Source organism: Phalacrocorax carbo, chromosome 5 (assembly GCF_963921805.1).
Source record: "Phalacrocorax carbo chromosome 5, bPhaCar2.1, whole genome shotgun sequence".
In the NCBI taxonomy this organism is placed as follows: Eukaryota; Metazoa; Chordata; class Aves; order Suliformes; family Phalacrocoracidae; genus Phalacrocorax; species Phalacrocorax carbo.
In genome coordinates this window covers 60,752,716-60,779,413 of record NC_087517.1, presented here as the reverse complement: position 1 = coordinate 60,779,413, position 26,698 = coordinate 60,752,716, and the positions used below count along the sequence as shown (strand labels likewise).

Sequence of the window (26,698 nt, the reverse complement as noted above, 5' to 3'; positions counted from 1 at the left end):
CTGGCACACAGGGCCATCAGCTCTCTTTTCGTAGTTCATTAGAACTAACAGAAGAAACCACAATTTGTTCATAAATATTAGGCAAAGAGATTTAGGTGAAATCCAGCAAATACCTTACTCATCATGAAGTATTTGCCAGGATCTAGGTTACCGAGGTGTGGCTGCCACGAAGACTGCAGGGATCGTATTTGCGTGTTAACATGGCAAACCCATTGTGCTAAGCTATGCAAAAACTGTATGGTCCGTGCAAAACCCAGCAGAGACAGCTTTAGATCTTAACAGCAGCAAAGTCTTAAAATATGTACAGAATCTCCAATCTGCTAAGCCACATCCTGTTACTTGCTCAAACAAGGAAGAAAACAGTGTATCCTTCTGGAAAGAGACTACTAAACTAAAGTGAAATTCTTAGTTGAAATCAGATATGCATTGGACTAAAATGGAGAGGTTTCAAAGCACAAGACCTCTAAGTTTGTTGCCTGTGGCCAGAGAAACCTGGTCAAACACCCTAAAAATCAGTGAGGCGTTCCTTTACCTTGGGGGCAAATGGATTGATCTAGAGTCAAATAATGGCTTACAAAATCCTCTTCCTGAATTTCTTGTCCAATTGCGTTTCTTTAGACCTATGATCTTTTGAAGAGGGGACGAGGAGAGGTATGTGTGTGTTTGTGTGCTGTGAATAGGAGGGGAGCTCAGTAAATCCCTATGGTGGTATTTCTACCCACATCCTGCTCCTGGACCAGCCAAGTACTGAAGCTGTTGACCAGCTGGCTGAGAAGTCAACATGGCTGCAAAGTTTTGAACACAGATAAAAGTTTGACGTATTACTTCCAATAAACCCAGCAGGCAGGTAGTTCCTGTGCAGTCCGAAGAACTTACGTGTGGTATTACCAGAGGAGTCACCGCCACACCCATCTGCCTCTGAGGCAGACAAGATGGAGGTGAAAGGACATGAGAGTAGAAGAAAAACCCCAGTTCAACTATGCCAACAATTACCTTGACCTCTGAAGAGAAGCAGCTGTCCATCTGTCCTCTGAAGAGGAGAGCACTATCAATCAGTTCAGAGTCACTGAGCATGGGACAATGGTGCAGGCACTAAGAGAAGCCAAAATATTGCTTATCCACTTTTCTCATCTGGAGCAGCATGTTGTCTTGTTCTGTAAGGCTCTCCCACTGGCAGAAAGTAACAAAGCAAGAAGACCTGATAGAGGTAAAGTTAGCGGATTTTGAAAATTGGCAATTAAGGTTTTGATCACCAATTCTTAGTGATCCATGCAATGACACTTTTTCTTCAAGTCTTCAAGGAGCTGTTAGAATTTGTATGTCATGCCTAAGGAAATTAAGTGGTGAATTCTTATGTAAGAATGTGAAGAAATTGTTGATCTCATGCGGTTTGCAGTTTCTTGTGTTAAAGGTAGAGTCAAATGCCCTCTAACTTCAGGGTGTCATTATTCCTAAACTATAAAATGAACCTGTGAACTGCAAGATGGTGTGATATGCTTAGCAGTATACAAATTAAGAAACTGGTATAATTTCTTACCTACAGATCTTTCCTAGACACACATCATTACATTGTAGATATAAGTGGAGAGAAATTGCTATGGAAATGATTCAGGGACTTCAGAGAGTGAGATATAATTTTATTTTTTCAAATAGAAAATTGCTCAAAACTAGCCCATTTAGACATAGTCAATATACTCTAGCACATCACATTATACCCAAAAATGACAATGCCGAGGACTTAAAAATGAACAAATCTTTTTTAAGTTAGTGAGTCAATTTACAGAAAAGATTGAGCAGCACTGAGACTCATAACCAAACCAAAGTTTAAATACATTTCTAATACAAGCCAACCATATTAAATTGACCTGTGAACAGTGCACATAGCTTCTCTTTTTTTCCCCCCTCCTTCTCTACTCTCATGATATATGAAGACTTGCATTAAATGACTTAAGAGTTTATTATTTTTCTAAATCACTTGCACACTTCATTTTTGGATCTAATCATGTGAGGTGCTTAATATCAGGCAGGGTAACAGTAGCCTGACAGATTTTTCCACCCAAGAGCAGACAGAGTTTTGGGTGGAACATACGTTATGCCCACATGGCAACCAGAAACATAACTTTTTTGCAAAAAGTATTTTGGAGGTCCATAAAATGCTGATGGCCCTCAGCTTCTGTTGACTCTAATACTGTCAAGAACTCAAATCTTCAGAGCTAAAATGAAAGCACCCTTTCGCATTTGGTTTTCTAGCTGAACAGGTATCTGCTGTAAACTGAAATCTCAGTGCTTCTATGCAATTCAGAGCAACCTGAATCTGACCGATTGCAGTGTGTGCACCTCCCCTGGAGAGATGCAGCAGGCTGGGCTTTGGCAGAGGAGAGCAATCTCCTCCTCAGGGTTAGAGGCATCATGTTGCTCTGATGCTGCCCTTCCTCTTCCTCTTTGTACAGCAGCAACACTAAGGCAAATGGACTTTTCAGATTGCAAAAGTGAGGTGAGAAAAAAAACAATCTTTGAGTAATATAACTGGAGTCTTCTGCTGAATTCCCCTCCTGTGCAAAGCAATAAGAAGTTTGCTTTAAAATGTTCTAAAAATAGCTTAATAATGCTGTTATAATAATATAATATATAATAATATATTATATAATAATATATAATAAATAATAATAATGCATATTATGACTCTCCATTTGCTACAGAAAACTGTGATAAATGTTCTAGACAGTCTTGTTCTACAGGATTACATGAGGCTTCTGGGAACAGTGATAAAATCCAGAAATTTTCTCCACAAAATTGGAAATATCAGCAGATCTCAATGGAGAAAATTAAAATATTTATTTCTGCCCTACCTGCTCCTACTTTGTGTCAATCTTAAGTAACAGAGTTAGTTTAAAAATAAATTGCTGCAATCCATCTCAATAAGAATGTAATCTTAAGATCAGGTATGCTTACCTGTGAATGACAGAAAAAAAAATGTCTGATGGTAAGTTTGGAACACATTCAAGGATTCTGCTATGTCATTCCACTGTGACAAAAGCCAGCTTTTATTGTTAAAGTCCTACATGCTATGTTTTAAGGGTACCCCTTCAGGTTATGGTAACTGAAAAAGTTGTTTTAAAATCTTAATTCATATTTTATTACTAATTATTTACCAAATCAATAAAGCTGTCTACTCTACAATGCACAGCTTTACCTACACATAGCTGTTAGAAATACACATTTATCAAAATCAGAGACAACATCCAAACTGTAACCAGACACACTTATCCTCTTTAAACAGTCTAATAAATATAAATACATAAATGTTGCAGAACAATAGTATATTCCTTGCACCAATAGAGGTATATTACGTATCTGTGGTCAATAGTAAAACCCTGATTTTATCTTTAGAAAGGGTATTTTAAATTTCTTACAATAGAGCAAAACCTTAAGATAGTTCATAAATTATTGTGACAGGATCCAGTGTGTCTGTTACCCCACAAGTACTTACCAAAAGGTTTTTTAGTTTAAAGCTTTTCTGACAGGACTGCTTCTAGCTTTGGCTGTACCATAGGCAACTGCAGCAAATTAGCACCATTCATAAAATAATGAGAACGTCAAATCTTCTCAGAGCATGAGGTAAAATGGTATTCAAAACCAAACAGTCTTTCAGTTTGTCCTTGTTTTTTCAGTTTGAAAATCTAGTGCATCATACATACAGTTGGGAGTACTACCAATCTTAAATTGCAGAATTATCTCAGATTTAAGAAAGTACTTAAATTACACCAAATACTAAGGAGAATTTCTGCACATCTGCTTTGGCAATATCTACAAATGCATGTACAAAAAAGATAGGAGAGAGTTAATTTGAGCAAAAATATTCATATCTTCTTAATCAGTAAGAAAAATTTAGTTTAAATATACCCACAATATTTTCTATCAAATGTCAACATTACAAATTTGACATTTTTTACAATCCTTTTGAGGAATTATTCTCAGAGAGGTCTTTAACTGCTACACCATTCATCACACCCTATGATACTACTCATGATGTGTTTTACCAAAAACTTGTAAAGCCTACCCTAGAAATACCAGTTGGGTCTGGATTACTATTTTTAAATTATCATTTTGCATATTTTAAAGACCTTAAACCTGTGACATACCAAAGGTTTTTTGAGCATGCAACAGTTTTAAGGGTGGTCACCCCTTTGATAATCCCTTACCATTTTACCTAATGTAGGGATTTACATGTTGCTTTAACTTCTTGTTCAAAAATACACAGTGCATTAAAACTTAAAAATACCTGGGAAATTAATTTCTGACATTGCAGTTACAATAGTTTTAATGAGGTCTTATATGTAGTTATTAGTCAAATGACCCTTCCTCCACCAGAAATAAAAACTAACCTTATTTTTACATGACATGCTTGCTTTCTGACCTTTACTAGTTCACCATGGCTTGGCTGTGCCAAAATATTAACAAAACCACATACAGATTCAGACAAACAGATGGAAAGTAATGCCATCTCAAAAATACTAAATTATGTAATCATGTTTCTCAGAAACTCTGTTCTCAGCATTGAAATAAAATTCCAGGAAAACGACAGAGGTCTGACTTCCCTTTCACAGACCCCGATGCCCATCGGACAGGTAAATTCAGTCCTATTCTGTTTTCCGGTGACCCTTTAAGCTGATAGTGGGATGGCTCCCTCTGGTATAAGCAAAAGAACAGCTCAAGAGCTTTTGATAACAAAGCAACATGTTTCCCAAATAAACTGATTTTAAATTTTAATTCCTTAATTTTTCAGAAGACTGTATCTCCGTGTTTACGAATATTGCTGAAATCATGTTAATTTGTATGTGGCTGTTTTAAACCTGCTCAGCTGATAACCTCTAGATACTATAATGTTTTCAAAGTGCTGGTCTTCTGCTTTTTCTTTCAATCTCTGCTCCTCTAAGGTAGACACAAGTTTGTCCCTTTCTTCAACCACTTTCATCATCTCAGCAAAAATTTCATCCTCCTCATTCAGATCCATCTCATCTTTAAGGCTGTCTAAAAGATCACAAAACAAGAGGTTAAAATCTAGATCACTCTGTTGTTACACTTTGCATTTTAACTGTTGGTGTACAGCTTGAATTAATATTATAATCAATGACATAAAATCAATAGCAGTTAATATCTTTCATTTTACAGTTCAGGGAAAATTTCTCCTGCTTTTCGGCCATTTAAGGTTGACCATTAAGGCTCCTAATGTCTAAAGAAGAACTTTTAGCAAAATGTAGACTGGAAGCGGTAGGAAGAGCACTACTTGTTTATAAAAACATTTAAGGTGGAATTTAAATTTAGTTTATAAGGTAAAAAGTCCAACCATGATATGTAGTACCTGTAAGAAGATGGAAAGTGTTTCTCAGAAAACGTATTGAAAACTGCCATCACTTCCCACACAGATGTTTAGAACGCAACAGGATATTGGGTGCTACATAAACCCCCTTTTCCCTGCACTCCTCCCCATGCTCTCTTGTCTGGTACAAAATGGAAGGACAAGCCCAAACTTTAATTCCAGGTACCTAAAAGTAGTTCCAAAATGACGTGGTAACCAGTGATGCTACAGTTAACATAAAAGCAGATAACCTCTTTTATGTTTAGGTGGTTGAAGAAATTACTTTCCATTGCTGCCCATCACTGCGTGTTAGCTGGATGTTGCTCCCTGCACAGCACAATTAGTGGAATTACATGTGCAAGTGCTTCTGACCGAGTTCAGTGTAAAACTGGGCAGGTTAGCTTAGCTTTTTCACTAGAAGTCAGGTGAGAAGGTCTCACAAGTTGCATTTTGCTGGCTGAGCTGCACTCGCAGAAGAGCACAGAAGGGAGAGCCTCAGCCACTCTGGTGCTTTTTGGAGCAAATGGATGCATACAGGCATGGTCTACCACTTTGGGCTCGAGCATACTCTCTCCTTTGACTTACCATCAATGGCCATTTTCTCTCTCAGCTTTTGTTCCAACCTGCTTTGGTGGTCCTCCAATTCTAGCTCTTGGGCTCTAGGTACAATAAAAAGTACATTAAAGAATAAGATTTTTTCAATAAAGATGTATATGTTAATATTATTTCAACCAAGAGATTCTGTGTTCTGTTTACCCAGTATTTTCTCCTCGTGGGCAGTCAAGGCTAAAGGATTGCCTGTGCCTACATTCCCACAGCAACAGCAGAAGTACCACTACCACCTTTTGCATTACGTATCAATTAAGCTCCCTCATACACTGCAACACTTAAGGTCTTAACCAGCTGTGCTTTGTTGGCAGCACCCACAGTATAATTCTGGGTAGGACTGAAGGCTCTGGCACATAAGGGCCCTGCCAGGGAATTAACAGGTTTGGCCCCTGGCAGCATCAGCACAGCTGGGGAGAAATTGGGGTGCAGCTGGAGCTGATGGCTGGGCTGCAGCTCTACACACAGAGCAGCAGACTGAGTGATATGGAAATGATAAATGGCAACGAGCAGCCTACATTGGTGTAAAATCCAGAGGTGAGTAATGACTGCTGCAGCTCTCATCGCCTTTCCACATTGCCCAGAAATAGTGGAGAAAGTAGGTAAAAGTCACCTCTATCTGTCTGTGGAATGCGTTTCCAAGGAGGCCAGGGAGCTACAGCCAATATTGTTTCCATCAACCACAAACCATGGCACCTGAGACTGTTTTTATTTCCTTGGTGTATCTGCTTGTTTCATCACTGTAGTGAATTCCTAGATCTTTTCTCCTATGTCCAATAAAAACTGAGATAAACTTGTCAGACTATTTTTCTTCCACATGAGAAAGTGCCCCAGTGTTCATTAGAGCCACGTTATGTAAAGGCAGAGCATCTATATGCTATACTGCTTTACAGTATAGCATAAGTCTGAAATAATTGAACTACTGTGAGAGGGAAGGATGAGGAGGGCTCAGCTGAAAATCTGTGTTCAAAACAGATTGTAGCTACTCTGGGTACGTTTATTCCATGGCAGTCTCAAACTGCAGCACGCAGCAAGGTGTTCAGGTATATTGTGAGTACACTTTTCCCCTCTCCCCTCCCCATCTTTAGTACTAACGCTTGTCCTTACTTACATAATCAGGAGCTCAGACTCATAACGCATTAATTTATTCTTCTCCAGGACCAGCTCAAACCATTCATGTAGCATCTGAGTTTCATCCCTTGTGCCTGAATCTGTTTAAAACCAGAGACTTAAGTGTGCATTACCAGCTTTCCTTCCAGTGCTCTTACCACTTAAGTTCACTTTAAAAAGTCCTCATTTGTAAGCTGCAGCAAGTTCAAATGTAGATTTGTTTGCTGTATGTAACTTACATCAGTAATCTCTGGGTATAACTGATATAACATTCTTGTGTACATTTGGTTCAATGTTGTGGTTTATTGCAGTTCAAGATGCATTTTAAAACATTTTTGGTTTGGAACTTAAGATTTTTCTTTTAAATAATCATATAGACTTTTTCAATGGACACTTGTTCTTTCTCTTAGTTCTAGCTTCGATAACATAGTTTCTCTGTTGATACCAGACTCCAGCAGCTGAACTATATGTATAAAAGGATATCCCATTAACAACAACTGGGCTTCAGGATATACATGCTGGCAAGTATCAATTTAGTCCCTGCTTCCAGTGGGCACCAGACACACAATCCATTCCTTTACAGACTTCCATTCATTTGCCAACAACAATCTGCATTCTGCTTTGAATGATGGGAAAGGTTGTGGGACAGGACAAAGCTATTGTTACTGGGTGGTTTTGTAACACTTTGGGACAGGGTATCACTGGTAGGCACTATACAGACACAAAACGTGAGATGGTCTCTCTCCCAAAGAGCTCACAGGTTGACTGCCTTGCTGAAGATGAGGACGTATTTCTCTCTCACCAGGTGCTCTTTACTGCTCTTAAAATGCCAAATACTGTACAAAAATCTTTAGCAGTGAAAAACTCCTGGGTGTTTTCAAGTGGCAAGTCAGAGCACATATGTATTTCTTTTCCTTGACATCCTTTTTAACATGCTCATCACTTCACATTTTCCATTCATTTTCTTCACAAAACAAAGCCACCCCACCACCTTTTGATGCAGAATTACAGCAGCAGTGATGGCACTGCAAACACACCTCCCACAACGTCTGCTCTGTCCATCAGCTGTCTGTTGCCACAAAATAGCTATCACTTCTATGAAGCAAATATCTTACACTACTCCAGGTTAAGGCAACAATTTAGGTGACACACCAATTCCTTCAGAGGCATAAAACCAACAGCCAGCCTGTGCGCCTGCCTCAGCATGTGGTAGTTGCATACCCCAGCACACTGTCACTGTGTGTTGGAGGCAGGGACAGCTGGGCCTGGGACAAAGCAAAAGGAGGTGCCCCACCAACAGGCAGGGGAGCACAGCTCTCTCCTCCTTAGTCCTTACATCACACTGCTAGAAAACCAAGAATAAAATCCCCATAATCCAACCTAGTTATTTTCTGAGGATGGAGACTTCTGTGATTTCTCGTACTTTAAGAGGTCTGCACCTTTGTTTCAGATGACTGAGCACGCTGAAATTTAAGCCCTAAGGTCTCAGGTTCAAGCTCCAGAGATGACAATTAAAAGACTACCATTAAACTAGGGTACCAAGCGGAGAGATAGCCGGAGTCCTGGACAGCTCAGCAGTGTTTTGCATGCCTTTATGTTGTTGTTTCAAAATGGGCTTTGTTGTCAGCTCTGGGAATTACCCTCTTGCCTTTACTGTTTCAGCTGTCCTTCACTTTAATGTCAAAGCCAGGATTTAACTCCACTGAAGAACAGCAGTTCAAAGCCCATCTCCTTCAGGAAGTAATGATCTCTGCCCTTTAGCAATCTTCCTGAGCAAGAGGGAAATTGTTGGGTGTTTGGGATCACCAGCACATTTGTGTGCCATCACCAGGCACTGTCATCCCAGAGAGCCCGGGTCACCTCCTGCCAGCATCAGAGGAATTACACAGGCTCCCATGCTGAGGACAGGAGCCATCCTGGCTTGGGCGCAGTTCTGCGATTTCTCATCAGGATTTGACCCCAATCTGAATTTACCATGAAATGGGAGGATAAAGCAGCAGGAGAGGACACAGCAATCTTGGTCCAATTTCTGCCCAATTCCATTAAAACTTGGCAGTAATGGATGTGTTCCTGTAGGATCTTCCAGGTCAGCAAGCGGTGACAAAAAGTGTCTTCTCAGAGTGACTGCTGGAGCAGTTCTCGCTGAAACATGCCAACAGTGGTTTCTCAAAGATCCAATGCAGGGATGCAGCATTGGTATGCAGAGCCTTAGGTCTTTGTATGTCACCGTCAGAAGTGATCATTGAAATTTGATCTTACTGTCAGTAAAAACATTGCAGTTGCAGGTATGTACATGTCCCACACAAGCACAGAGGGTTACTATTCCCCTTTTGCTGTTTTCTTGATTAGGCAAAAATATTCCTTTTTTTAAATGTTTCCTCACTACACTTTGTAAGTCTAATAAAAGACTGTGTATCGTAGGTTGATTGAGGTAAGCAGAATAACGCACTTTGCAAAAATGCCACCCATTTTTGCAAAATTCTCTGTGCAAGCTGAAATAAAAGTAGTGCTTGTTTTTCCCCCTCCTCCATCCCACAGAATGTCCCCCAAGTGTCCTCAGGGGCATTTTTCCCTAGGCCTTTCAAATGTTTGTTAATAATGTTAATAGTTACTGAAGTCTGATAGAGGGCTTTATGCCTTCCAAGGGTAGAACAAACCAACTAAGTCCTTCATGTAACGCGGATCTTTTTAAAGGTTAGAAGGAAAATAATTTGTGAGTTTGTGAGCCACACTGGCTTTTTCTTACAGCATTGCAAAACTTTCCTTCTGGTTTACCCAAGCCTCCTTTAACCTAAATCCTATTTGAAAGTCAGATATTCTTCTAATTACATTGTAGCTATTTCTATTTTCATCATTTTTGAGGGAATGACAGGCTGCAGAGGAGTATTTACTGAACACTGTTCTCGAAACCTCAACCTTCTCTTCTCCAGAGGATGCCATGCTGTCCCTCTGTAGAGCAGTAAAGGGGTCTTGGCCAGTTTGTGCCTTTTTAGGAACAGCTAAACCTCATATTCCTTATTCCTACAGGTTTTCAAGTGATTTCTTTTGACTCTGTTGAAAGTTCTGAGAAACCTTGGATATACTCCTTATGAAATCAAAAACTAGCTGGAACATGTGTGGATATTTGTTCACCTTCCAAAACATGGAGAGATTTCTTAACGTTCTCTCAACACAGATTTTCTTCTTTACCGCCATTCTTCATGATTTGTGTAGTCAACTGATCGGTTATGCTAATTTCAGTGGAAAACGTGTTTCGAGGTTTTTATTTCTGTATTTTCTTGTAGGCAGAAGATCTCCATAAGCCTCCACAAATGTCAGTGGAAAATAAAGCGATGGTACATCAGTGATTTATTATTTGGTATTTCGAACCAGAGTAAAGGGAATAAGGGGCATGAAAAATTATTCATAGGACTGATATTATTTTTTTTTAAATGCATGAATTGTTGTCACTACAATTAGAAGATCATCAAAGCCTCATTTTGCTCATCAGTCTTCATGGCAGTTGTTTCGCACCCACGCATGTTCTCTTCTAATTCAGTTGAGGAGCTAATGAATAACTCCCCCTAACAAAGGGGCCATTCATCCCGGGCTTACAGAATTATTAGAGGAGAGTTGCGTAAATGTCACTGAAGACTAGTGTTTGCAGGCCTGACTCTAAATTTGGTTATTCACAACCTTTGCAGCTCAATATTATTGCTGAACTGTGATCGTTTTCTAATTACCTTAATAATACCTATTAAATCACTTGAATTGCATAAGCGCAGACCTGCTTAAATACAACTTAACCTAATAAACACTGGTCATTCATTAAACAATAATGCTCATTATTTTTAAGAAGGTTGAACAGCATATTAAACTCACCAATTCCAGCATCATTACATGTATGCTATTACAAGCAATAAAGCACTCACATTTTGTTTGGGACACCTACAGCTTCATGCTTTTGCACCAGAAGAGTTAGAGACACAGTAACATCCTACGTTTCAGTGCCTGCCCTATTTGTAACTGGCCACCTACACACAAACAATCAACAGGGAGAAAAAAAATAGTACTTTCACCTTAATGAGGGCAATCCAATTACTAAGGATGGGAAGAGAATGAGAAGCATCAATCTGTTGGCAGACAGCCTTCTTTAGGAAATGCGATTGTCAAAACAGCAAAAACAAGAGGTGGCTCTAGGCCATTTATCCTGGTATTCGGTGTCTATCCCAAGAGCTAGAAGCCTCTTGTCCCTCTAGATTTTTGACATTTCCAGAAAACATCCACAGTTATAAAAATCAGCAGTAAAGAAAAAAATCTAACACTCAAAATCCTTGAAGTCTTTTTAGCAGACTTTTTCATGGGCAGTAAGGTGGGTGCCATTTCATAAAAGGTTATATTCTCCTTTAAGGAAAAAAATATGCTAGCCTTTTAAATAACATCTGAAATAGGTTGGCACTATCAATTATAGGTAAATAATCAATATATATAAAAGGTTGGACAAATGCTGTCTTGCTGAACTAATTAGCTCAGTGTTAGTATAGGCATGATAACTGCTATGAAATACAGCATTAAAAAAGCCAGCAGGTAGAGGTTTTGCTGGGTTGCCTAGCTAAGACAACAATGAGATCAGGTGCCAAAACCTATCTAGGTTTTCGGTGTTGTGCATCTGCCTGTCATGAAAGCATGAGATTCAGCTTTCTAAAACAGAGGTAAATAAAGACATGTTTGCAATCAGGCTGTCGCCCCCCCACCCCCACCCCCCAAGACCTTTCATCACAGAACTGCAACCCCCTCTGAAGTCCCTTACATGCATGGTTCACACTCCCATCCCCTTTTTGAGCCTGGCAGGAGCCTCTAGCTGTCCCTTCCCTCTGTAGGAGGCCTCCCCAGCTTCACCCCATGCATGCTGGGGAGCATTGGTAAGGCTGAGCTGGCAGGAAGATGCCGCAGTCCTGGGTGCTTTGGGACTGTTGGTTCAGGTGAGTGAAAACCTTGCCTCCAGACAGGACCAGGATGACATCCCTGTTATCTTCTACCCACTGAGGGGAAAGCTGTGCTCTTCAGGTCTGCGTGCCCGCATACTGGTGTTGCTATAGCATGGCCACTGGCTCTAATCATATTAATGACATTTCACACTCCAGGAGAAGTCATTAAGGACTCTGTTACTAGGCATGGGCTGCTGCTGGCTTGGTAACTGAGATACAGCTCCTGGAAACCTCATTGGTTCCCTCCAGAAGATGAAATTAAGCTCAGGATGGGATTTAAAAAAAATGGGGGAGGGGGAAATGTAGATTCAGGTTCAATAGCAAGGCAAATAATTCCAAATCTGTGATGACCTACAGGAAATGTACAGCATTCAGTGTAAACGTGTATGAGCTAACAAAGGCTAAGGAAAAGGGTAAACAATGATTTTTGTCCTTCCAGTTATTGTTTCTTTTCAGATTTTGAACTGAACTCTATTTCTGTGACAATCATTAAAACCCCTCTGCTTTGAAAACGGTTAAAAAAAACCACCACCAAACACACACTGCTTCATTTACCCGATTCTCCTCTTAGTTCTCTTTCCAGTTTGACACCAAAAATCTCCAGAGCTCTTTGTCTTTCCTCTAATTCTTCTAGCTGGCGCTGGACTGCCTGCAAAATTGTAATGATATAAAAGCTACAGACATAGCTTAAAAATTCAGAGACAAAAGATGGTCTCAGTGGTTAGAGAAACAGCTTGAAAAGGTCTCGGAGGAGTCATGGGATCTGCAAACTCATTGAGTGTATTAGGCATCTAAAGCAATTTAATAATTCCACTAGGTATCTATCCACATTTTTATGTGGGTAAGTATCAGAGACCCTAAAAGAACCTCAGTTTTTCTGAACTTTACCTCTTCCTCATTGTAAAACAGAGATAACGTTTCTGTGTCTCACAAGGTGTGAAAAGTCAATACCTTACACACTCAGAGGCACGTATTCTGAGATACTAAATGAATAAAGCTCATATAAATATTGAATGTTTACAGCTAGAAAGCTTTGCTAGCTATTTTGTTGTCCATGGGATTTTGTTTGTTTTGCTTTTATATTTCACAAGCTTTTGACACAGGGAGAAAAGGGACTAATAGGTAAGAAGTGATAATCCAGTGGTACTTCAGGAAGGATTTCTACATTCACTGGTCCACCCCCTTTGGAACAAGATGTTCAGAGGTGCCATGTGGATAAAAGGCATGAAACACCTTAAAAGATTGAATTGTCAGAGAGAGATGCTCAGCCATTTCCATTTCAGGCTGTGTTAGGGCATACCAAGCCAAGCCCTCAGGAACTGCCTAACAAACATGAAAGATGGTTCAAGAAGTTTGGACTTGATTATTTCCACAAAGCAGTAAAATAAGAGAAGCCGTGTATACATCTAATTTTACATGGAGATAATTCACAGTTCTCAGATAAAAACTATAACATAGTTGCTCCTACTTAGGATTAAATCAGATACTATTCTTCTTTCCCATGGGTTTTATTCTGTCACAGGTTTTACAGTAACAGTTAGATATCAGCATTTTCTAAAATCAACTGTCTGGTTCAACCACAAAATTTATCTCCTTTTCAGTTATACATTTTGCAAAGCAGTGATGTCTACAAAAATGGAGATTTCAGATTCACATCTGAAAAACAACTTAGTTTCCTTTTTTGATTTAATATTTGTAAAGAAATAGCAAGTAGAAGCTCCATCCAAAACTAACCACCTGCTGTAGTAATGCAACAGAAGATGATGAACAACTCTGCCTTCAAAAAGCCTGCTCTTCCCACTACCATATCTTGATTACCATTACAACCTGATTGAATGAGATTAAATCTAGCTCAGGTTTCTCTGCCCTATGCTACAGTAGAGACACACACACGTAAATGCTAATGGCCACATAAGCCATTGAGTTTTGTGTGTGAGTGTGTGTACATATATATATGCATATAGATATTTATGTGTGGTAAGTGAAATAGATAAACCTGAACGTTTTGACACCTGAGAGATCACAGTCTGAGATCAAGTCGTGCAGAGTGCATTGCCAAATATTTGAACTGTAATTGGAAATAATAAAACATTAGCAGAGTCCAGAGCTTTCCCAGCATTTTCTGAAGAGCAGGGCCTGTATGAAATGAAGCGACTTCCCATCATTAGGAAAGAAAATGGTTGACTTTCACTGTTATGGCAGAGAAAGAACAAAAACCATCACTGTATTATCATACCATCCTGTAGTACATGGGGTAATAGCCAAGTTTCTTACATTCTCAGGAGCTGATATTATTTCCCCGATCTCTTTCTGTCTTCAGTGTATTCTTCTCATATTGCCAGTCACTGTTCCCTCTTCCTCTTCATACACAATTACAAAAATATAATGATCTCCTGGGGCACATGTGGATTTGTCACATATAGAGATGCAAGGCCCAGCCACATACATCTTCCTGCTCCTGATGTTTGGGGGGGGATTCCAACACAGAAGGCAGCAGGCCACAGTGAGGGGAGGTGCAGAGCCCACACAGGGTACCACCCCCACCCTTGCTAGTCACTCTTGGGAGACAAATAGGACTTCTGCAAGCTATGTTTTCACCTGTGCTTTGTGAAGCCTCTTCAGCTCCTCTTGTTTAATCAATTGCTTTGTCTCCTTCTCCAGCTTCTTTCTCCTTCTGAGAGTCCTTTTTGCCTACAAAAGAGAGAGAGGGGGGAAAAAAGGCAATCAAAGCATAAGTATGCCATTACAGCTTTTCTCAAACCTTCCCCAGAATCACAGAACTGTTGAGGTTGGGAGAGACCTCTGGAGACCGTCTGACCTAACTCCCTTGCTCAAAGCAAGGTGAGCTACTGCAGGGTCCTTGGGGCATCCTAATGGAAATGCAAATATTCACATAGGAATACTTTCATGCATTTCCCTTCATTTATTTTAAATCATTACAAGCTCTTATTGTAACCCTAAGTGAGTGTGAACTGTGCCTATCAATAAAAAATGTCCAAATCACAAAATTGACTATATACAACACACCACTACCCATGGCTTCTGCAGACATCACCACCGTCAAGGGAAAAAGCCAGGCTCAGGCAGTGGGAAGCACCAGTTTAAGGTAACTCAATCCAATTCTATTGCTGTAGCTCCTAAGTAGTAAAATTCACTTTGGATCACTTGCAACACAGTAAGAAGGATTTATCCAAAAGAAATAGCCATCATAGGACACTTCCTGAAGCCCTGTGAAACCTTCCCCAATGCTGTTTCTCTATTGCATTACAGAATTTTTTTTGCCTTTGCCTTGGGCACCTGTCACTGTTGCTGGGAAAGCAGGGCAGCACATGTTGCTGGGCTGGCCACGGGAATCACCTGCACTTGCTTCATCTTGCCCTTGACCCAAGGTATCTGGAAGTGCTTCAAGGTTGTGGTTTCCCATTATGGAGGAGACAGAATATATGAGCACCATAGACAAGACAATTAAAAAATTAACAAGCCAGGAAGTCGCTAACATTTTTCCCACCAAGTTTTGCCAGAGAAAAACAGCGGTACTGGCAAAATAGCAGTTAGAGCTGGCATGAAAAGAGGTGCTAGGAGGCAGATGAAAGAAACAAGCTGAGTGGGGAACATGCATCAAAACTGAGTCACTGCTAATGCCCGTGTGCGACAGCTGCTAGTTCACCCCACTTCTGGCAGCTGCCCTGGCAGCGCTGCCTTCCCCACTGCCTGCTCCTGCCTGTCCCTGTGGCTGTCTGAACTGTTGGGAGTTGCTTCTGTTGGTTTTCTCCCATGTCTCCCTTCTCTATTTTGTTTAAACTTTATTTAATTCACCATAATATTATCTTACTATAAATTGTCTTTCCTGTAACAGGAAAGATGAATGATGAATTCTGGCATCTCAGCACATCTTGACACAGACACTGGTGCTATGTGCTGCCACACGCTGCTGATTTCTGCCTCGTGGCACTTCGGTTCCTCTGGACCTGTGCAACAAGATTTCCATTCAAAGCCCTGCTTAACTTTCAGCTCAGCTCTTTTTTCACTGTACTGGACAGTCTCTTGCTTCACTTTCCTTTTTTTTCCCCCTCAAAGGCAACAACTCAAAAGGCCACCTCACACTATTAATTTCACTTACTGATATTCCCTCCAAAGAAAAGAGGTAAACATATTTCTGATGAGCTATGCAGGCAATAAAAGCTCTGCTTCTGTTCTGTTTCTTCAAATCAGAGCTGGGAATCAAAAGTTCACTTGTGCTTTAACCCCACTGCTCCTGCTAGCCACAGTAACCGAGGTAGGTCTTGGAAACCCCAGAGAACAGCCGGCCCTTTGGACACATAGGGTCTGGATGCGACTTCGTGGCTCACGCAGTTGTGCTGATTAGGATAAACACAGCATTTTCCATGCAACCTGCCTGTAGCGCCTTTCAAATGAAGTTGTATTTCCCTGAGGGAAATCTGCATCTGTTTGGTTTAATTTTTTCAATAGTTTGCTTGTTGGGCTACATATTAAGGCCACTTAAGAATGCAGCTTCAAAGAGGTTTCCGTGAAACATGTCTGCCTGTCAAATTAAGACCTTCTCTGTCAATGTTGGTGCAACCTGGGGGAATTAAAGATCCTAAGAGGAAACAGAAATTTTGATTTTCATCTGTCTTGAAGAATTTTAATTTATTTTCTCTCCATGACACTTAATCTCCACTGATAGAGTTCCCATCCCCACTTTGAGAAACTGTGTTTTGTTTTAGATCAAAATCATATGATGAATCTCAAATACAGATAGCTGAGGAAATATCTTTCTGTTTCCACATCAAGGTTACCTTGTGTGTTAATGAAGGCTTGGATTCAAATTCATCATCGGAGGAAGAAGTAGAATACTCAGTAGCTTGTTTTCTGACAGGTAGGTGTTCACTTCCTAAAACGTAGGGACAAAATAGTGAAGCAAAAAATACTGTTCTTTAACTTACACAGGCACTTTGCACCTGCCCTGAGTTCTAATCAGCAGCACCTATAACAACCTGGAATTTTGGATGATGGCATTAATTAAATTTTTGATCCCTGTCAAAAACTCTGGGTACATTTGATTTTTTTTTTTTTAGGTACTAGATACAAATAAATTAAATCCTTGAGCACCCTGCATGTAGCATGCTGTTCTGAACACACTCAACATTCATTGAAATGTATATCTGAAGTTAGCCATATTACCCAAATGATTGTATAAGGCTCACTATACAGTGTAATTGAATGCAAAAAGTCTGAGCCAGCTCTTAAACAAATTACCCTTATGTGGCTTGTAGCATCTGGCACCCATTTTTACTACATGACATCTGCTCAGTGTAAAATAGTTGGCGTCAGAATGTCTGGTCATATAAAAAAATCACAAATGTAATCAGAAGCAAATGGACTAAGAGAACAAGGCTTTATCACACAGCCTCATGCAACATAAATATTTCATTAATTATGTCTAAACAAACGTCACTTATTTTTCTGCTTTAGGAATATTATCACATCATTGAACTGTTGATTAAAATGCCATAATAAGTCAGGAAAATCCATACATCACAACAATGCACTCCATAAGGAAAACTCAAAGGCTGCCTTTGGAAGAAGCATGCTTTCAAAATTATAAATTAAATTATATTTAATTGCAGCAATTTTATCATGCCTGTTTTTCCAGCATCTTGTTTCAACTGGGTGTAAATATTTGAATTTCTTCTTAATTTGTCTAATTCATAGCTTCATTCTCTTTATTTCAGAAAATAAAACTGCTTTTGAAACATCTGTCTCTATGCTTCAACCTGCTACAGGGTTAATGATTAACAGCTGGGCAACATCTTGGAAATGTACATTATTTAAAGCTAACAGTGGCATTTTTCTTTGTATCTGCGAGGTAACAGTTGGCTTTCTATGTGCAAGTTGTATTCACATTAAAATCGCTTCCCATTCTCCCAGTGTAAATGTTTCTTCTTCGCCTTGCCCTGGATCCCAGTCCTGAAGTAGGAATTCTGTCTCAAAACCTAATTTAAAATCAGGATCCATGAAACACATTCATCCCAGGTGGTAAAGCAATGAAAGCAAATCCAAGTAATTTGAGGCATAAATTCTGTTTTTTCTCAGCAACCTCAAGTTTAGAAACACCCAGTCCTTGTGTCAATGAAGCTGCAAGCTCAGAGGTCCAGTGGAGCAGACCTGGCTCCTGCCCTCCTTTTTGCAGGACAAGTCCTTGGGCAGCAGGAGGTGCAATAGCCCTTGCAGAAATGCCAGGTGGGTCTCCAGCCTCTCGGGTGATTCCTCTGCTCCAGGATTGCCCAGGCTGCCACCCCACACCTCCCCACCTCGTGGCACTTGGAGGAGGGACACAGCTCCTGCTTGCTGACCTGCTGGGGACTCTCCAATGGCTCACGAACCCCGGGGTGACACCAGTGCCAGGCACTGCCCCACTCTCTGCAGACAAGAGCGCAACTCCAGCTGTGCCCCATCTCAGCCCCCAGCAGGGACCATCAGCTGTAAAGACCTTCTCAGTGCACAAGATGGAGGAAGGCATGGGAGTATCACAGTTACTATTTCTTTTGAGGAGTGAACTCACTTACCTTGCTTTTCACTGTGCAAAAGTTTGTGGTAACTACCCTGCTATCAGGCTGCTGGTGAAATCAAATTCCATAATATGCAAGTGGCAAACCTTACAGCCCAGGAGGGCTGGAAACACAAGCAATTACACGCTCCCTTTCTTCTCTCAGCTGCAGGAATAAGTGCCTGCTTCCCTGCATCCTCCTCTTCGAGTGATATCAATAATTTAAAAAGTGTTACAAGGTCTAGAGGAAAAGCAGCCTGCTGTAACACAAGGGCACCTGCCTCCTCCTCAGGGATGTGACTCGGGAGCTGTTTGCCTTTCTGGGACAGAGAGGGTCAGTGACTTCCCCAAGGACTTCCAAGGGCCATCTCATGGGCATGAGGAAGCTGATGTCTGCATATGGAATAGATTCATAACATCCATAGTCCTCTCAATGCCTGTCTGCTGTGGAGACCCAGGTATTTGCACCTTGCTCTACAGAGAAAAGCCATTTAGATTGCTCTGAAACAGCTCAGCTTTTCAAGGGATATGGTACCCACAGCCCTGTGAGACAACAGCCACCCGACTGCTAGCAGCCGCTTCCTTCATCTTCTCCACCCAAGAAGCCTACAGGATGAAGGACCACATGAAAACACTCAGTGATAAGGTATCTGATGGATGTACCTGTGTGCATTGACAGTTATGGTCTCTGTCACATTTATTGCATATACATTCACAGCACCAATGTTGTGTACTAATATAATGTGGATAACTGAAGCATGGGCTGCTCCAAGGAGGTGCCTGGAAGCACACAGCAAAGAGTGACAGAACTGGGATGAGAACACATTGGCTCCCAGATGTGTGGTCCTGCCACATTTCAGGGATATAAAAACAGTGGGACAGTGCATTTTTTCAACATGAAAAGGGCAGCCACTCAGTGCTCTACTCAACTATTTTTCTTTGGCTATTTCCTTGTGGAAGAGAGCAAAAATGTGCTCTAAAATGTACCCCAGATGCAAATTTCAACTTCAAGACAACTATAACAAGCATAGTAAGAAATTACCTCACTGAATGAACGTGCTTTACATAGAGCTAAACACCATGTTTATTCTATTTTTGAAAATGAACAAACCAACCCCCAAAAGAAACAAAATCCAAAACACCACTCTTCTGTATTACAGCATCTATATTTTCTACTATAGATGACTGAACATTCATTTTTCCCATCTCCAAAGGGTTGGGGGATAAACAGAATTTAGCTGCCAGCTGTGAGGATTTGGAGAAGGAATTCACACATAAAAATGTTCAACTTAGGGACTTTTACACTTACCAGGTCACTTAAATCTGAAACTTACAACAGCAATAGTAAAGTTAGATGACAATAATTTGTCTATTCCAAATAAGTCAAGGCTTAATGCTCGATAGCTACAGAAAAGATCTCAGAAACGTTGTTTTTTCCAAATATGAATTCAGCTCTTCTAGACTTGGCCTTTCTCTTTCGAGCCATCTCATTCCTTCAAAATGGGAGTTATTTATTACGTATTTCTTAACTATTCTACCATCTCCCTAACTTCAAAATTAACGCGTTATACTAGAGCTTTTCCTCCCCAGCTAACACGACTTTGGACCACTAGGAACAGTCAGCCGTAGTTTTAGTTCTTAATTATAAAGTGGAAAGGAAAAAATATTTCTGAGATCTTTAGTAATCTATTCTTGATTTCTACCTCAAAGTAGCTACTATTTTGGCCAAGAGACCTTTCCAGCATACCTGATTTGCAGCTGTCAATTCACAGGAAACTGCTTATTAATTATTATTGTTATTAATTGTTATTGAATCTGACAGTGTCACAGAATATGCTTCAAAGTACGAAGTTGGAGGAAACCTCCAATTCGTGATATTGGGACTTGGTATCCTCATACATATAGGTCATAAGAGATATGAAAACTTGCACCCATAAAATGAAAATGCCTTCCTATGGTCAGTTGCTTACAGCTTGGTAATCCAAGGATGGGTCTCAAAGGCACTTTGCTTTGGCCAAAGTGCACTGCCGCTGAATGCCATCAGCAGTAAAACCCTCACTGTATTCAGAGTGGTTAAGTGCACCAAAGTCCAATGCTTTTGAGAAAACCTCCCTTAACATATAAATCTAAGGTACTGGTTTTCCCAGGAAACTTGAGGTCCCCTGAACAAAGAGGGAGGTGTCATATGAAGAGGTTACGAAGGTGATACCTTCTGTTAGATGTGGGAGCACTGCTGATTGTCCTGGAGATTTGTAGAGAAAACCACCACTGCCGTCACTCTGCGCGTCGCAGCTCACCTTCCTTTCCTGGGGTATTTTTGTGTCACAGTAATGACTGTAGTCTAAATACACAGAAAGTCTTGGAGTAGGAACATAAAGTTATATTAATCTGTTGGCTTCCTCTCTAAGAGCCCAAGACTGCATGTTTTTATAAAGTCATTGGAGCTAATCATGACCACTTTAAGTACTTCAGTGTTTTACAAAAGAGAGAGGCAAAGCTACATATATTTCTTGGGGCACTGGTGTCCCAAACTGGATGGGAATTGGCATGAGATAGGAGATGAAATGAAAGGCCAGTAGAAATCAGTAGTGGACTTGGCTATTTGGCTTCACATCTTTGCTTCTCGACAGATTTCTCATGTGGTCTTAGGTGTGTAATTTAATCTTGTAGTGCCTCAGTTCCCCTTCTAAAATATGAAATCACTGAGATAACAGTGTCCTAGCTGACAAGAACATTGCAAACACACAGACTTTCAGTGGTACAAAGATGCAGTAATGGGAACCATGTATGAACCTGAAATATTTGCAGGCAATCCCTTTTCAATCTATAAGTGCACAAAACCAGCAAAGTGAGTTCACACCACATCTAATTTTCTCATCACCAGAGTCACAAACATCTGCCAATCACCAACCACCATCATGGGCTGGTCTTCAGAAGGTCTGTCTGTAAGTCAGAAGTAACCTAAATCCCAAGTCCACTACTGCATCTCATTACAGGCACTGCTGACTGCAACTCTCATACAGCCTGGATTTGCTCTCTTTTTACTGTTGTTTTTCTGTGGTATTAATGATTTTTAGTATCTAGAACTAACATGGCACTTTGGCATTTTTTTGCATTTCAAAAGGGCAAGTAGGTTTAGGAGAGAACAGTTACCCGTCTGATTGATCAATTTTATTCATCAGATTTTTATTTTTTTTTTAACTGCAGGTTGGAACACAAAGGAGGAATCAAAGGACAGAAGCCTGAAAGATATTTGTGCAGTAAATCAAAAATCTGAAATTGCACCTAGAAACTCCAGTGTGGTTGTTTGGGGGCATTTGTATATTCTACAGGCAAACTTAGATAGGATTTTAGTTTTTTAAAACCAATCTCTTACTGAAAACAGTGCATGAACCCCCATTACTTCAGCAAGATTTGTCTAGGTCCCACACAGGTCCCACAGCAGGCATAAGTTTGAGCCCCAGGCAACCTGCTGCTGAGTAATTAAGATCTCTGCTTCCTCATGCTGAGCTTCAGCTGGTGGCTGAACACCCGGCAGGAGATGACAGAAGGACAGAATATAGTTTTAGTTTGGACAGACACCTGAGTCTGAAATGCAGAAGTCATCAACATAGGAAAGACATCTGGATGTGTATTTGCAGATGAACTAAGATAAGGTATAGGGAAAGATGAGCAACATAACATAGAAGTAGATATGTAGGGTGAGACTGAAGGTCCTTCCAGTCTGTCACCAGCAGGGGATGTCTAAAGGAACGCTACAGGCACCAGGCAGTCATATGTGATTCCTCCTCTCAACACTGGCCCAGCCTCCAAGCATTTTTCAGTTCAGAAGCTTTCTAAATTGGAAGTGGTTTCTAAGCATTTGGTTAATCCTCAGTGGATTTCTCCTCAATCAACTTGCCCAGTCTCATCTCAGGCCCATGGACTTTTATCACCCAGCTCATTCTTTGGCTCCACGAGCCAACAGCCCATTGAAGGAGAAAACACCAGCGCAATTTAAGACCAACCATACTTGCACAGAACAAGTCTGTCTGGCCTCAAACAGGACAGAAAAGCCCTACTGCAAAGAGCCAAGAGGATTATGAGAGAGAGTCTCATTAAATTGGTTTCTGCAAGGTGCGGGGACTATTTTTTTTTCTTTAAAGAAAATAAATTTTCTGAGATTTGTGGTAAATTTCAAGAGAGAAAAATAGTGACATGTAATGTGGGCTAAAGCTCGTCATCAATTCATGACTGAAGTTTGCCAAGCCTGGGCCTCAGGCAAGTGCCAATATGAGACAGAAATGCCATTTTAGAGAGCCGGGCAGGACTTGGCTCTTTACCAGTTTGATTTACTCAAATATGAATGTTTGAAAAAGTTCAGGGAGCTGTAATGTTGAAACATTGAAGACAGATTACTGGGCAAATGGCTAGATCAAAGCTGCATTTTCTTCTTCTGAACAGACTTTGCAATGCCTATATTCAATAATTATAATAATATAATAATATAATAATTCCTCTTTTGGCTTGCACAGCAGAGGAATGCAACACATTAAACCAACATGTTTCTCCAAAATATTTAAAACAAAGTATAGCATTATTCAAACCTAACAATAACTTTTCCCATTTTAATAGGAACACAACACACCAATTATTGTAATATATTTAGTTAAGTCAGCTTGGCTTAGTTGATGGGTGATGGCTAGGTATAGACTCAGAAAAAGCCTCCCATTTGAGACCACGGCACGACCAATGTGAACACTAGCAGCTCTATGTGGCTTCAGTGCAGTCCTTAGCATCCTCTGCCTGGTTTTGTGAGTTGTTAGATAAAGGATGCTCCAGGAATCCAATCCAAAAATTCAGGAATGAGAGCAGGAGTTATTCTATCAATTTTAATGAGCTTCAGATCAAGTCTCTTATATATCTTCCTCACAGTATGCAGTAGTTCTGAAGCAGAAGGGATCTGGCAGCTTACTGGGAACATTTCAGTGACTTCATATTTTACATACAGATTGTTATTTTAATGCTGCAGTACAGCAGCAATTTTGGAGTTACAGTTCGGGTTGCAATTCAATAAAGTAAGAAACAGGTATGTCAATAAAATTCAATAGGTTATTAAGTTAAATAGCTGTAACTTTCTGCAGGGGGCTAGTTGGAAAGATGGGTCATGGAGAAAGACAGGTGGGTGCAGCTCTCATACCTCATATTTCATACCTGAAACTGACGCATTTAATTCTTTCTGAGCCTATGCTCAGATTACTCAGGTTGCTCTTTGTCTGACATCAGTATTTGTTAGGCTCTTCTGCAATTTTAATACCAACCTTGTTCTTGCAAGCAAACATGAAAATTCATGCCTTTTTAATCACTGCCCAAACAGACTCACAAACGGGTCAGGGTAGGTCAATAAGTTGCTATCTCCTCTCAGATAAAAGGGAAATTAATGACACTGCAAAGATCCCAAAAGTACATCTACAGTTCAGTCACTACAACAGCAGACAGAGCTGAAGAGTCACCTGCTGAGAAACCACATACACAAAGCAAAGCTTCTTGCTATTGCAACTGTATTGCTTCGGTCTCTGAGCTCCTCATAGAAAGAGTAGCACATGTAGTCTACACTGCACTGGAGTTTTTGGTGCTTGTCCTTCTGCTTGCCCACTGTACTCCCCCTTCCACAACACACTCAGCATCACAGCAGCAGCTGCTTTGCACAGCATCCCACTCTGCCCCATTGCTCCTTTCACCTCAGCGAGTACATTTTCCTCACCCAAACACACTTGAAAAACAGCGAGCAGCAGATCAAACTTGGGTCCAGCATGCTGCACTCTGCTTGCAAATCCACTCTGCTCCTTCAAACCAGAAGCAATTCCTAAACCTTAACCAAATCCCATATTTATTAAGTCTTCCTATATAGGAAGTAACTATAAATTAAACATAGCATACAACAGATACATGTTTGCATGATCATGTGCAGGTCTTTTAAATGTTAAGTGCTAGTATCAGAAATAAATAATTCCTCTCATGCCCGTACCTGTGGAAGGATAGCGTAGCCTGTCTTCTGGAGAACGGTTGTTCCTGAAAGGCAGAGATGACACGAAGGGATTCCCTTCTCTGTCATGAACTTTACTTCTTAGTCTATCAAAGAGCAACCCAAGACTACCCTTCTGTGCAGAGTCATCCAGATTGTCCTTGGAGGTGTTCTTGGGCTCTGGAGATGAAAGAAAGAGGTGCTTTTCATTACAGATAAATATGTCATCCTTGGGAGTCCTGGGAGGAGTCTCTTTAAATGTAAACTTTTCTAGGAGTCCTGGGACATCCTCCATCCTGGTGCAATATGATTTCTGAGGTATAGTGGTCGTCTTGGAAGGCCTAGTGTGAAGACTGTAGACTGGGAAGGATCCCTCCTCACAGTAATCCCTTAGAGGCCTCTCTTCAGAGCTGACAGAAAAATGAGATGGATTTGAGAGAGAGCTCCCATTTCCTAAATGCTCTCCTGCCCTCTCCCCTACTTGAAGCTCCTGTGGCTGAGTGTTATTTGCTCTATTATTGTTACTGTTCCTTTGGCTTAGGGAATAGCTAGGAGTACTGGGGAAGCTGAAGAAACCTTGTTCTGAAGAGGCTTTGACTTTGCTGCCTGAGCCCTGTTTTGGTCCTTCTGGAGACAAGGTTAGAGGCTCTAAAATGGACCTTTTGATCGCACTGGCTATGAGCCTCAGTGGTGATTTTGGCTGGCCAGCTGTATTCTCCCTAGCAACTGCACCTGGACTCCTCAGGGCACCTTTTGGGTCAACAGGCAAATCTGCTGGAGCATAGTCTGCAAATAAGCGAGGCACAGAACAACCAGATAGTTTGAACACATCTTTTCTCCAGTCAGCATCTCTTTCCTCTGAAGTTACCGGCGCTCCTTTGTTTTGATGCCCTGGACCGGTTTCACCTAAGTCCATCCTGTTTGAAACATATGACAAGGGTCGCTGTTGAGTACAAAGTACCAGCCTCTTTTTTGCCTCTAATTCTTGCTCAAGCTTTTCTTCTGGGTGCCTTGTAGTTTTGCCATCTTTCTCTTTCAAATCCAGAGATGACAGCACTTTTTTCTTCCTGTTAAAATTCTCTGGTTCAGAGGTATACTTCAGGTTTTTTTCCTTCCAGCCCTGGGCTGTGTAAGTCCCAGTGTCACAGTCTGTATCTTCAGGCTCACAAAAATCAGCAGCCAATGTCCCATTACCACGAGGGGTCTGTGTTGAACCTCTAGTGCTGCTCTGAAAAGGACAATGAGGCACATAGACGCAGATGTCTTCAGGCATCTCTCTGGCTTTTTCTTTTCTTTGAAATACTGGGCTGTAGGATTTGAAACATCCTCTTGTAACTTCTGGTGGTTTCTTGTAAGAAGCCAACTATGAAATGCATGAAAAAAAGATTATTTTAGTGGTTAAAAATATTGTGTACTGTATCTTTTATTTAACCTAATATTTTAATCAGTTTCAATCTTAACATAATATTAATAAACATAATACTTGCTTTATACGCACATATATATGTAGATGATAATACAATAAGTGAAAAGTTCTCTCTAAAAGGTTAAGTATTTCTGTAGGAGTGAAGATCTAATACTGCTGGAAATTAATAGTCTAAAAATAATACTCATGCTAAGAATCTGTCATATCTTTATGAATTACTTTTATTATTTTCTTTAGAAAGAAACAGTCCTATCTACAGGAAAATAAACAAAAGCAGATCTGCTCTATTCTCCCATGTACATTCCAGTTGCATCACCTTAGAGTTTCCAGCAAGCACAAGGGACCACCATCCACCCTCTCCAACTGCTTTTGTGCATGCTTACATAGCACAGGTAGGAATGAATGAACTGACCCAGAAGAGGTTGTAAAATGCAAGACGCTAGTTTTAAAAAATTAAGTTAGTTCTCTGTTATGATTATTTTTCCCTTGGTGAAGATATAAAATCATTATTCTAGCCACCAAACTCTTCTGCTGGAGATAGTAACAGGGATAAATTTCCACATTATCTAGCCAGCAGACCAAAACTAGAGGTTTCTTTTCCTTCTTAAAAGGGGGGCTTTTTACCCTCAATGCTATGTGATAAAGGATGGTGAGAAGATTCAACTCCTGTTTCCAC

General features: G+C 40.5%; 1 protein-coding gene across 3 annotated transcripts in view; it reads right to left on the bottom strand.

Annotated features, from left to right (window-relative positions):
- Window positions 1–1,616: 1,616 nt before the first annotated feature.
- MICAL2 (microtubule associated monooxygenase, calponin and LIM domain containing 2) overlaps window positions 1,617–26,698 on the bottom strand; it is a 131,132-nt gene continuing 106,050 nt past the window's right edge. For all 3 annotated transcript variants that reach the window (XM_064452732.1, XM_064452733.1, XM_064452734.1), the window contains 7 exons: window positions 24,600–25,959; window positions 16,842–16,936; window positions 14,641–14,733; window positions 12,598–12,691; window positions 7,077–7,176; window positions 5,945–6,018; window positions 1,617–5,031 (listed from right to left, as the gene is read on the bottom strand). In XM_064452732.1, coding sequence (XP_064308802.1) covers window positions 4,823–5,031; window positions 5,945–6,018; window positions 7,077–7,176; window positions 12,598–12,691; window positions 14,641–14,733; window positions 16,842–16,936; window positions 24,600–25,959 — 2,025 coding nt within the window. In that variant the 3' untranslated portion in view covers window positions 1,617–4,822. The remainder of the gene's footprint in view (window positions 5,032–5,944; window positions 6,019–7,076; window positions 7,177–12,597; window positions 12,692–14,640; window positions 14,734–16,841; window positions 16,937–24,599; window positions 25,960–26,698) is intronic.